The sequence below is a fragment of the Fusarium mangiferae genome, assembly GCF_900044065.1.
Source record: "Fusarium mangiferae strain MRC7560 genome assembly, contig: FMAN_scaffold007, whole genome shotgun sequence".
Taxonomy (NCBI): Eukaryota; Fungi; Ascomycota; class Sordariomycetes; order Hypocreales; family Nectriaceae; genus Fusarium; species Fusarium mangiferae.
Window position 1 is genome coordinate 815,289 of NW_024573927.1, and position 10,653 is coordinate 825,941.

At 49.0% G+C, this 10,653-nt stretch overlaps 5 protein-coding genes across 5 annotated transcripts; 2 read left to right on the plus strand and 3 right to left on the minus strand.

Moving 5' to 3' along the window:
• Nucleotides 1–782: 782 nt before the first annotated feature.
• On the plus strand, nucleotides 783–1,190 carry FMAN_13382 (uncharacterized protein; the record flags this gene model as incomplete). Its single annotated transcript, XM_041832845.1, has 2 exons — nucleotides 783–1,029; nucleotides 1,081–1,190. 2 exons carry the CDS (start codon nucleotides 783–785, stop codon nucleotides 1,188–1,190), a joined length of 357 nt encoding a protein of 118 aa, XP_041683267.1.
• A 268-nt stretch (nucleotides 1,191–1,458) lies between these two features.
• FMAN_13383 (uncharacterized protein) lies at nucleotides 1,459–2,242 on the minus strand (the record flags this gene model as incomplete). The annotated part of the gene is made up of 2 exons (XM_041832846.1): nucleotides 1,459–1,913; nucleotides 1,969–2,242. The coding sequence occupies 2 exons, from the start codon at nucleotides 2,240–2,242 to the stop codon at nucleotides 1,459–1,461; spliced, it is 729 nt and encodes a 242-aa protein (XP_041683268.1).
• A 1,670-nt stretch (nucleotides 2,243–3,912) lies between these two features.
• On the minus strand, nucleotides 3,913–5,282 carry FMAN_13384 (uncharacterized protein; the record flags this gene model as incomplete). Its single annotated transcript, XM_041832847.1, has 8 exons — nucleotides 3,913–4,333; nucleotides 4,382–4,522; nucleotides 4,578–4,615; nucleotides 4,677–4,720; nucleotides 4,797–4,937; nucleotides 4,985–5,090; nucleotides 5,158–5,184; nucleotides 5,235–5,282. 8 exons carry the CDS (start codon nucleotides 5,280–5,282, stop codon nucleotides 3,913–3,915), a joined length of 966 nt encoding a protein of 321 aa, XP_041683269.1.
• A 498-nt stretch (nucleotides 5,283–5,780) lies between these two features.
• On the plus strand, nucleotides 5,781–7,067 carry FMAN_13385 (uncharacterized protein; the record flags this gene model as incomplete). The annotated part of the gene is made up of 2 exons (XM_041832848.1): nucleotides 5,781–6,666; nucleotides 6,742–7,067. 2 exons carry the CDS (start codon nucleotides 5,781–5,783, stop codon nucleotides 7,065–7,067), a joined length of 1,212 nt encoding a protein of 403 aa, XP_041683270.1.
• Nucleotides 7,068–8,191: 1,124 nt separating this feature from the next.
• On the minus strand, nucleotides 8,192–10,231 carry FMAN_13386 (putative galactose oxidase; the record flags this gene model as incomplete). The annotated part of the gene is made up of 1 exon (XM_041832849.1): nucleotides 8,192–10,231. One exon carries the CDS (start codon nucleotides 10,229–10,231, stop codon nucleotides 8,192–8,194), a length of 2,040 nt encoding a protein of 679 aa, XP_041683271.1.
• Nucleotides 10,232–10,653: the final 422 nt, after the last annotated feature.

Here is a 10,653-nt window from a genome sequence, read left to right on the forward strand (position 1 = left end):
TAAACTATCTCGACGTGGGGTCGGAGGTTTTAGCCGTGACTACTAAATTTAGGTGTCGACGCTTGGAGGCGATCAATCGGGAGGCATGGAGATGGCCGCGTCATAGAATAAATAAGCATAGGAGGGGACTCATGGATACCCTAAATTCTGATTCTGAGGTTCTGATACATACACGAGATTTGCATCGCCTTGCTGTGCTGTGCTGTGAAGTGAAGTGAGAGAGATCTTCGAGAGGGTTACAGTCACTGCTCGTATTTGACATCACCAGCATCACATGGATCGTCCCAATAGGGCCATGGTGCGTTGACACGGCACAGTCCCTCCCCGGCACATGATACCTGCTGCATATTTCTCAAGTTCCACTGATCGACTCTGATAGCAGCGGAGGCATTTCTCTGTGAAAATGATTGGGAAAAGCGTTTGCTTGATCGGTTTTGGCCGTGTGCTGGAAACGATACGAGCTGTAGTGGGCTCACACTGCTGTATTGCTAGCGCTGACAGTGCAGCTCGTATCGCGGCTGGTTCTGTATCGGGCTTCAATTTTCAGCTGTACTTCCAGAAGCATCAGACACTTACAGCCACAGGCTTGACGTAGTGATCTTCTCTCTTGGCCCATTGTTGCCTTAGTATAATGTAAAGCTGCGTCGACCATCTCAATTGTATTTAAAGTCGACTCTATTCCCGCAATAGGCCAAACTCTCGTCATCACTCAACAGCCATCAATCACCCCGCACTATAACACTTTAGCTCACACTTCACATCCTCACCCTTCAACCACCAAAATGCATTTTGCTACCATCATCGCTACTGCTGCTCTCGCCATGGGCGTCGCAGCTGAGCCTGCCTCTAAAGATCTTCCCTTCAACGTCATTTCTGCCCGCATTTGGAGCTCTAAGGACTGCGGAGGCGACAACAACAATGGAAATCTTGGCGAATTGACCACGCATCGTGATGAGCTCAACGAATGCTTCAAGTTCATCGACAAGGTCAAGTCTGTGAGCCAGTATGAGCATGCCAAAGGCTGCAAGCGTAAGAACTACTTCACCCCTAAAGATGTAAGACTTACTGACATGTGCATAGTTCTTCTCTTCACAGACAGCAACTGCAAGCGTGGACAGAAGACTGTCAAGGATGACCAGTGTCGCGAGACTTCTTCTCACTTCAGCAGCTACAAGACTGTTTGCAACTAAGATTTCGCAACACACAAGGTCATATTTAACAATGCATGAATGGGCGCGAGATGATAATGGACTAATGGCTGAGATGATTATGGCAGCATGAGACGGAGTTATGGACATTCCTTTAGCAAAGAGGTCGTATGAATTAATATACAGCATTGAATTAACTAAGATTATGCATGATTTGAACCAGATCCACTGTCTAAACTCCCTCTATGCTTGTCTTGTCTTCTAAGGGGCATATCCGGCATACCCTGGTCTCATATCTTGAACGTGTCGCTTAAGCAGTGCCCTGGGTGAGGTAGCCAGTGAGGCCATCGAAGATGTTGGAGACAGGCTGGATGATGGGTCCAAGAGGAGTGCCCGAAAGAGTGTCGAGGATGTTGGAGAGGATGTCGACGAGACCGGGAACGATGTCGCCGATGAGCTGGGTGACGAGGCCGAGGAGGGTGGCGACGGTCTGGAAGAGAAGCTCGAAAGCGCTGCCGATGACGTTGTCGAGGCCAAGGATGCTCAGGACCTCCTTGGCGACACCGACGAGCTCGTGGAGAAGCTGGATGACAAGGCCGAGAATAACCTTGACGTCGGGGACGTTGATCTTGATGCTGACGACATCCTTGAGCTGGTTGACAACGGCGGTGAGGAGCTCGTTGAGGGAGTGGACTTCGGCAGTGACGACCTTAACGGCAGCAGCCTTGGAGATGGCGTTGGACTTGACCTTGGTGATAACCTCCTCTGAAGATGTTGTTAGTAATCTATGTAACCCGAATTCTATATTGGGTTGGCTTACTGATGGTGGTGGTCTGGCTCTTGACCTGCTCAACGGCAATGGTGAGAACCTTGACAACACCGCCAGTGTTGGAAACGCTGACAGCAGTGATCTTCTTGGTCACTGTCTTGGTGACGGTCTGAGAGGTGGCGATGCTCTCAACCTGGGTGACAGCTCCGTTGGGAGAAGCTGGTACAGTTGGGACAGCTGGGACCTGACGAGCAGCAACCTGAGCAGCAGGAGCAGCCATGGCCGAAGTGGCCAGAGCAACGAGGGAGAAAAGGCTGAACTTCATGATGAATAAAAGCGTAAGTAAATAAAGAGTGACTTGGTGAGATTTTGCTTTGGAAAAAAAGAGTGACTGGGTTGAGAAGTGCGAGTTGATGGTTGGGTGAATGTCCAGACAGATTGACTTTTGGAGTTTCTTATATACATCTTGAGCCAGAGATAGATGATGGACCCTAGATAGGAGACGATACTACACGGCATAAGCGAGAGTTAGATCTTCAGGCCGTTTTTGCACATCGGATGAAACCGACAGTTGGGATGGACTGGGGGAATAGTTCATCGCTGCTCTGTTTGGCTCCATGGTTGGTGTTGAATCACGCGATGGTGGAGCGATGAAACATCGCCAACTGCCGAGTCGATCGCAATAAACAAAACGTTGGATTCCGCTAGAGATCGTCGTTTTGTGTTGCTGGAAGGATGACGTCGATGGGACTCTGGCGTATCATCGGTCATGTCGAGCTGCAGGGGTCTCGAGAGTTGGGGATAGCTTCCTTTGTTACATGTAAGGCTGCAACTCAACATCTGATAAATCCTCCAGTAAACCCATCATCTGGGAGTTTTCAAAGGGTGCAAGAGAAATCTGAATGTCTCAATTGACTGTTGACTGATATTTTCTTCACATGATAGTGTGTTCATTAGATGGTTATGACGCGGGATCTTCGGGATGGCACTCTCGCCAATGCAACGCCGATCCACCGTCGACTTCGTTTAATTACACCTGTATCTTGAGGGCACATTTGAGCGCCCATGACAAAAGCGCCCCGTGCAGAGGAATATCGCAATAGATAACGAAACTTCGCTCATTTCCATCTCCTTTTCCTTGATTCTGGGACAGCCTTTGATGGCTCGGCTGGCGTCCGAAAGGACGTTCATTCAGTATGACGGTTTTGGATAAGCATAATAGATTTCTGTGGAGTCTGGGAATTGTATGCGTTGGCGTATAACCGTGCGGCTCATCACGTTGCCAAATTGAGTCATGCTAGTGCAATGAAATCGATCTGTCAAAAACTGTTGCAAGATAACGCATGCTTTGTGCCATAGTGATCTTTGGCATTCAGATTGGTTTTCCTATGTAATCAAGACGCATAGATGCGAGGGCATCTATCTCTGTTAGGCATCAAATGACGTCTTAGGGCAGGAGGATTATGCTAGAGCTGGATGAAGCATCAATCAAACTTAAGCGCAGGCCTGCAGGGTCACGGAATCTTCCCCTGGTTTTGAGCAATCTACTCCATAGTCCCAAGGGGGAAGAAAAGATAATTACTGACAGAGAAACCCTCGAAAAACGCCAGAAAGATAGCTCCGTGAGGCAATGGCCTAATTCTACTTACCCCTGATCGCCACGCGAGGAACAGGGGAAAGGTCTAAGCGTCAAATGTGACCCTGACTCGCAAGACATGACAAACCTAATCTACAGGGTAATCGAGAGTCAAATAAACAGAATGCCAATTATCGAATTGAGTTTCTCGTCAAAGATGTAGTATTGGCGGTTTGCTTGCTAATACCTTATCTTTAGATGCACACGGTGACTCTACTGTAGACAAAATCTTCGGTCTTACTGTCATCATTCCTCTTTTGGCTTCTGAGCGTAAACAACATAGCTATAGAAATGTTAGAATTATCAAAAGAACCAAACTTGCTTCCTGAGAGTAAGCGAAGGTTCTCAGGGGAAACTTGCTAAGGCCAGTACCCATGCATTCTTGGATTCTTAATTTCCTTTCTCAAAAATGCAAGGAAGACAGTGACTTCAGCATCCGTCCATCCAAGACCTTTCTGAAACATTCTCGTTACCATGGCCTCAAGTCCACTTAGCAGATTCTCCATCTCCCAAGCCCCCAGGAGTTTCATTCGCGGGTCTTTAGGCCAAGGGTTGAAAGGAAGCTTGAAAACTCGCTCTGTGACATTTTGGTATCCGCGCTCTTCGAGCCAGCCTTTCCATCGCATGGGGTCTGTCAGACTGGCGCCAAATTTTGCAGAGCCTTGCTCCATCATTGTTGAGAATTTGCGGAGATAGCTGTTCTCGGGGATGGAGTCGTCGTCGCAGCCGAGAACGCCGACGATGGCTTGGAACTCAACCCAGCCGCCTCCTCTAAGATGTCTGGTCGAATTAGTATGAATATCGCATGCGAGAAGAGCCGTGTCTTACGTGTATGTCTGGTCAATCAGGGCCGGCCAATCTCGAATTGCCAGCAGAAGATCTCGGGCATAAACAAAGTCAAAGCTATCTTCTTTCCAGGTCCATTCTCTTTCAATATCGTCGACCTCAAAGTGACAATTTGGTGGTACCCTGTCAGACATCAGTTTCAGAAAGTCTCACAGTTGTTATCGCATCGATCACTTACCAGTCGGGTTGTGTCGGTGCAACATCCGTTCCAATGACCTGGGCGCTTGTCAATCACAGCTCACCCGATGTAACCACGGCAGCAAGATCCTGTGCTCACCTCTGCAGATGGAAACTCTTCCGCCATTTCGATTGACCATATTCCTTTTATCAACGTTGTCAGCAGGTAATTCCTGGTCTATATAATGCTTTCGTCGCAGAAGAATTAGGCTTCACGAACCTGTGCCGCAGCCAAGATCCAGAATTCTCTGAGGCTTCTCTAGAGGCGCCAAGTAACGGTTCTTTCCAATCAAAGCGCAGTATTTAGCATGACACATATCGATGCGATCAAGCTCAGCCTCATCCATTGGCAATCCATATTCTGAAGTTTGTTAGCACTGGCCAAGCGATGTGCTCTGTGAGACTTGCCCTCTTTGCCATACACGGCGTAGGTTCTTCCGCCCTCGACCTTTCCATGTAGAATAGACGATGTCAGAGATGTCAAAGACGACCGCTCACTCTCATTATCATAAGCCTATGTTCCATCACATTGATTAGCAAGTGGAGCCATTTGGATGAGTCGCATCGTTGGGTCCACCAACCTCATCGTCAGTGACACTCTGTAAAGCCTAGACAAATCCGTTTAGTACAATTTCAGCCCTACAGGGAATAAACTTACAGTGTCAGGCTGTATAACCTCTTCTTCGGGAGCACGAGGAGACGACATTGCGACACTGTTGGTATCACAATCGTTTGTGTATCAGAATCATGCAAAGTGGACACGCTCAAAAAGAGAAGTTGAGCAAATATCGAAACGTACTCGCCATAGTGATAATCATCCTCGATACTGCGATACATGCCACCGGACCAAGCCTCCGTCACTTGGGCCGTGCCGCAGTTCAAACTCCAGTTTATCACGGATATAATATTCTGATTGGGTCGTGATCTGCATGGTTGAGGCACTTTACCCGGGATAACAGAACCTCGGCTGGATATATACCCACTTACTAACCTGTCTTGTGAGGAAGCGTAGGCTCATGGACTGATATGATCTGAGCCCTTTCTTGGCTTTAGGTGGTGCCCCGCCTGGAACACTCTTAAGTGAATATGCTATTCACATGGTCTACGGAACATGCGGTGACCGTTGCCATCTCCGCAAATCTAGACCCAGAAGTTGAATCCTCCGAGCCACATCTCGATATCTCTGAAATCGCAAATAACGACAATGGTGCATCCCAAAGCCGAAAAGGCCCTTGAAGAGGCAAAGAAACTAGTCGCCCAGCTCGAATCGTACGAGGATGACCCCATCAGCCACCAAAATGTCCTCAAGCAGACAGAAGCAGTTCGCTCAGCTTTCCAGGATCCCATGGATCAGATGACACACCTAATGGAGCAACTCAGTCTCGGATGCGCTTTCCATACCGTTCTTGGAATCCGGGCATACCACGCCATGCCCGAAGATGGAAGTCCCATCGCCGCTGAGGAATTGGCTCGCATTACCAATGTTGCTACTACTGTGATTCAGCGCATTTACCGTGTTGCTGTTAGTCATGGTGTTTTTGTTGAGACGGCGCCTGATGCGTATGCTCATAATGACCTTTCACGGATTCTGAACCCAAGAGGGTTGGGTTCGTTTTTCATGATTGTGTTGGAGTTTAGCCGTGCTTGGATGCATCTTCCTGAGTACCTCAAGTCTCACAAGCCTGAAGATGTCTTTGATCTCACCAAGTCCCCTGCCGTGTACTCGGTTGGGAAGGAGCACCTTGGAAAGTCATACTATGAGCTGTTAGAGATGGATCCTGACCCTGAGCGACGTGAGCTTTGGAATGCCAACATGGTAGCTGTTGATGAGCTGATGCCTGTCGTCGGTATGTTTCCTTTTGCGTCACTCAAAGACGAAGTGGTTCAGGATCCTGAACGACCTTTCTTGGTGGATATCGGTGCCGGTCGTGGTCAGTCGTGCATTGCCATCCGCAAAGACATTGGCGATGCCTTTGACGCGAAGTATATCCTACAGGACCTCCCTGGTGTCATTGACTCGATGGATCCCAAGGACTATCCAGGATTTGAACTTATGACGTATGATGCCTTTACACCGCAGCCTGTTAAGAGTAAGTGACTCCCCGGAGTCGATAAGCGCATCGTAGCCACGACTCTGGTTTATAGCAACGACTGATCTTTCGCAGACGCCCGTATTTACTTTATGCGCCGCTTCCTTCACGACTTCTATACGCCAGTCTGTATTGAATTCGTCAAGAACACCGCATCAGCCATGGGGCCCGATTCCCGTCTGATCATATGCGACCAGCTGATTCCTGACATGGTCGAGAAAGACAAGTTCACAGATCTGTACTGGCTCGATTTTGCACTTCTCGCCATGACTGGCCAAGAAAAGAAGAAAGCCGATTTCGAAGAGATTTTTGAAGCTGCTGGTCTGGAGTTGGTTAAAATTTACCCATCTGCCTATGGATGCACTGCGATGCTGGAGGCGAGGTTGAAGAAGTCTGAGTAGGCGCTTTGGAGCTCGATGGCATGAGTATGGTACTAAAATTAGAAGGCGACTTTACTTGCATGCTTTATACTTATACGCTGTTATCGTCTAGTTTATTTGATGTTATTTGCGCAGCCCAGCTGTCGGAACGTCATCTCAGACATGAACGGTACAACACCATGAAGCTGTCAACAACGACGATGCAATCATTCTCAACAAATAGGATATTTCCCGCTATGGCTAGTGGCTTTTAGTGCTAAATGTCTTATAATTGTCTCGTAAAGAAGCTATGTCATCGGCGTGAACATGTCGTCTGTCATCCTGACGACACCTATCACGAGCCACTTACTGGTCCTCAGTCTTACATAGCGTCCTCCCGTCTGTGCCACATTTATGAATGACAGTCAGCTGCATAACTTACGCATAGTCCGAGAGTACTTCGTCCGGAACCTGCTTAAGCCACCTGCATGTCTCTGCAGGAACGAAGTGCTTTCCCGTACGTGCCGAACATGGCTTGCATTCGGGTTAGCCACAGGGTCGCAACATATTGACACGCAATGTATCTATTTCTGTCGTCTGATAGTGTCATGTGCAATGTTTCTGCAGCCATTACCCGTGAAGCCTCAAAACTCTAATTGTGAGCGTTGTGAACCTGGCTCCCGGGTTCTTTTAAACTCAATGGCCACTAGTGTCGCTGAATAGACAAATGTCTCAAGAAACCCATGTTCTTGGTTTGTTGGGATATCCCAGCGCAATGGATCAAACGTCGGCCTAAAACAATATTAACTTCTCTTGGTTCGTATTGCGTGTTCACGGGGCTATACAGATTACGGCATGACCCGGTCACGAAGGTTAGCATGGATCTGAAGATAAACTTTATCAGCATTTGAATACGGTTCTACTGTCTCTAGTGTCAGCTCGGCAGTTGGTTCATCACCATTCTGAGAAGTGCAGTCACATATGAAGCTATCCAAAACAGACAATTCATGCAAGAGGTTTGTATTAGATAGTAAAGTGACGTCCGTGTCAATATATCCAACTGCAATTGGTATCAAAGTATATACATAATGAATTAGGATACTTGTACTATCCTCGCTAGTATTATAAATGCAAAAAAATCATTTTGTCGCAATGTAGGCATTAGATCAGTTAGTGACCTTAATGGTACTGGCAACACTGGGAACACCAGCGTTGTTAAGGACGAAAAGCATCCAGTAGCCAGGGAGGGCAATACCAGAATCATTGGGAATCTTGAAAGAGTACTTGTTGGTACCAGCACCTGTCAGGGCCAAAGGAATGCGGCGCTGATCAGTGTTAACAACATGTGTCGCAGTTCCGTATCGGATGAGAGAAGCGCTCTTGATGGCGCTGTTGGCAGCGACGGTGATGGTGCTGCCGACCTTGGCAGTAGTGGCCGAAACAGCAGTGATCTTGGGGCGGGTAGCAAGGTTACCGTTGCCATCGAGCAGATACTGAGGGGTGAAGATCTGGGCGTCAAAGTGGTTGCTCTTGCAGCCACCGCAAAGACCACCGCCACCGTTAAAGACAGTAGCATCTGGCAGCAGCAGAGACATACTGTGATATGTGCGGGGAATAGTGTTGGGTTGTTGCTTAGTGAATGTGTTGGAGGAGGAAATGAACATCTCGGGCTCGAGCTGAGCGTTGGTGTCGGTGAAAGGGTTGGAGTAAGATTGACCACCAGTGATGAAGACGTTTCCGTCAGGAAGAATGACAGAGGTAGCGAAAACACGAGCGTGAATACCAGCACCGTTGTTTCCAACGAGAGCGGTCTGGGCGATAGCACCAGGCTGGTCAATGGTGAGGACGTGAGCGTTAGCAGTGGCAGGAGCCTGCTGGTAGCTGGTAGCACCGCCGAAAGTGAGAATCTTGCCCTTGAGGGCATCAAACATGGCAACGTTGCCGTTCATGGAGTCAGGGTCAACTCTGCCATTCTTTCGGCGAGTACCAGCAGCCTTGGTGTCACCCTGAGTTCCCCTGGTGGTGTAGTACCAGTTCATGGCTGTGCTGGGACCAGCCTGGAAAACACTGTTCTTCTTCCAGCCAAAGAGCCAAGCGTGGTTGTCAGCCTTGTAGACACCCTCCTTGTCCTTGGTAAGCATAGGGCCGACGAGACACTTGGGAAGGGAGGTCCAGGTCTTGGCCTTGGGGTCATAGATTTCACCGTTCTTGCCGCCACGGGGGCCGCTCCATGAACCACCGATGGTGAAAACACGGCCATCAGAGCAGGTAGCGGAAGATTGGTAACCACGAGCGATCTGCATGTCAGGGCCAGGAACCCAGTTACCATCAGGCATGAGAATGGTAGTCTTCTTGGCATCGTTGCCACCAGTGACGACAATCTGTCCCTCACCGTCCATGGAAATACCAGGGCAGAACATGTCGTGATGGTTGTTGGAAACATTGCGGTTAGAGATGACGTTGGTCTTGGGATCCCAGATAGAAGTGAGAGTGAAGCCACCACGAGGAGTGGTGCCTTGGAAAGCATCATATCGGTAAGCAGACCAGATGACGACCTTTCCGGAGACAGGCTCAACGGCACCAGCGACAGGGATGACGGGAAAATCAAGAGTAGGACCCCATTTTCCAAGACCCTTAGCAGGAGGGTTGTACTTGAGAGCGTTGTAGACAACAAAGTCGGCAATAGCAATCCAAGGATAGTCGGGGTTCACGTTAGAAAGGGCAACAAAGCGAAGATAGCGAGCAGGCTGAGTCTCAAAGTTTGTGATCCAGGGGTACTTGTCTCCCCAGTAAGTTCCAAAGGCAACGGGCTTTCCCCAGTTGGTACCGTCAGAGCTGAGGTAGACTTCATGGCGACCAATCCAGTTACGGGTGTTGCCGTCTTGGCGAGGTGTAATCTGGAGACCACTGACATACTGGGTCTGCTTCATGTCAATGGTGATGGTGTGAGGAGGCGGCGTGTTGGTTGTGCCATAAGGAGTCTGCCAGAAGGTGTTCTTGTCACCATCGATGGCTCTACCACAGGGGTAATTTGAAGCCTGGCTGGAACACTTGACAGTCCACCCCTTGCGGTCAATGGGGTTTGAGCCAACTGGGGGAGCAGCAGCGAACTTCCCAGGCTGTTGACCCTGCTCCTCTGGTGGGATGGCAGTGGCTGCGTTGAAGAAGGCACCAAGGCACAAAGCCAAGGTGTAGAAAGACTTCATCTTGGAGGAGAGATAAGCGACAGTCACAAGCCTAAACCAAGAGTGGCAAAAAGAGAGAAGAAACGAGAGGGAGTGAGTGAACGAGCGGGCTGGAGAGGGAGAAGAAAAGGGCTAGGAGACGGAGGATGCATATTTATTGATTTCGGTTTTATTTACGACGCCCCTAAATAGGTACATGCAGTCAACGTGCACAATATGCAGCCCGATGCAGTGTGCACACCCATTCTGTCTGTTCGGGCGTTACTAAACATGGACAGGATGGGTCAGAAAAAAACAGAGTTGGACATTTTATGAAGGGACGGGCTGAACAAAGACGCACAGGCGGAAAAAGTCATCGGGTGCCGGGAGCTGCAAGTTACATTGGCCCGTTCAGTTGAGGCGTCGACGCTTGGGCAATCAGAAGCAAACTCAACTAAACTGAC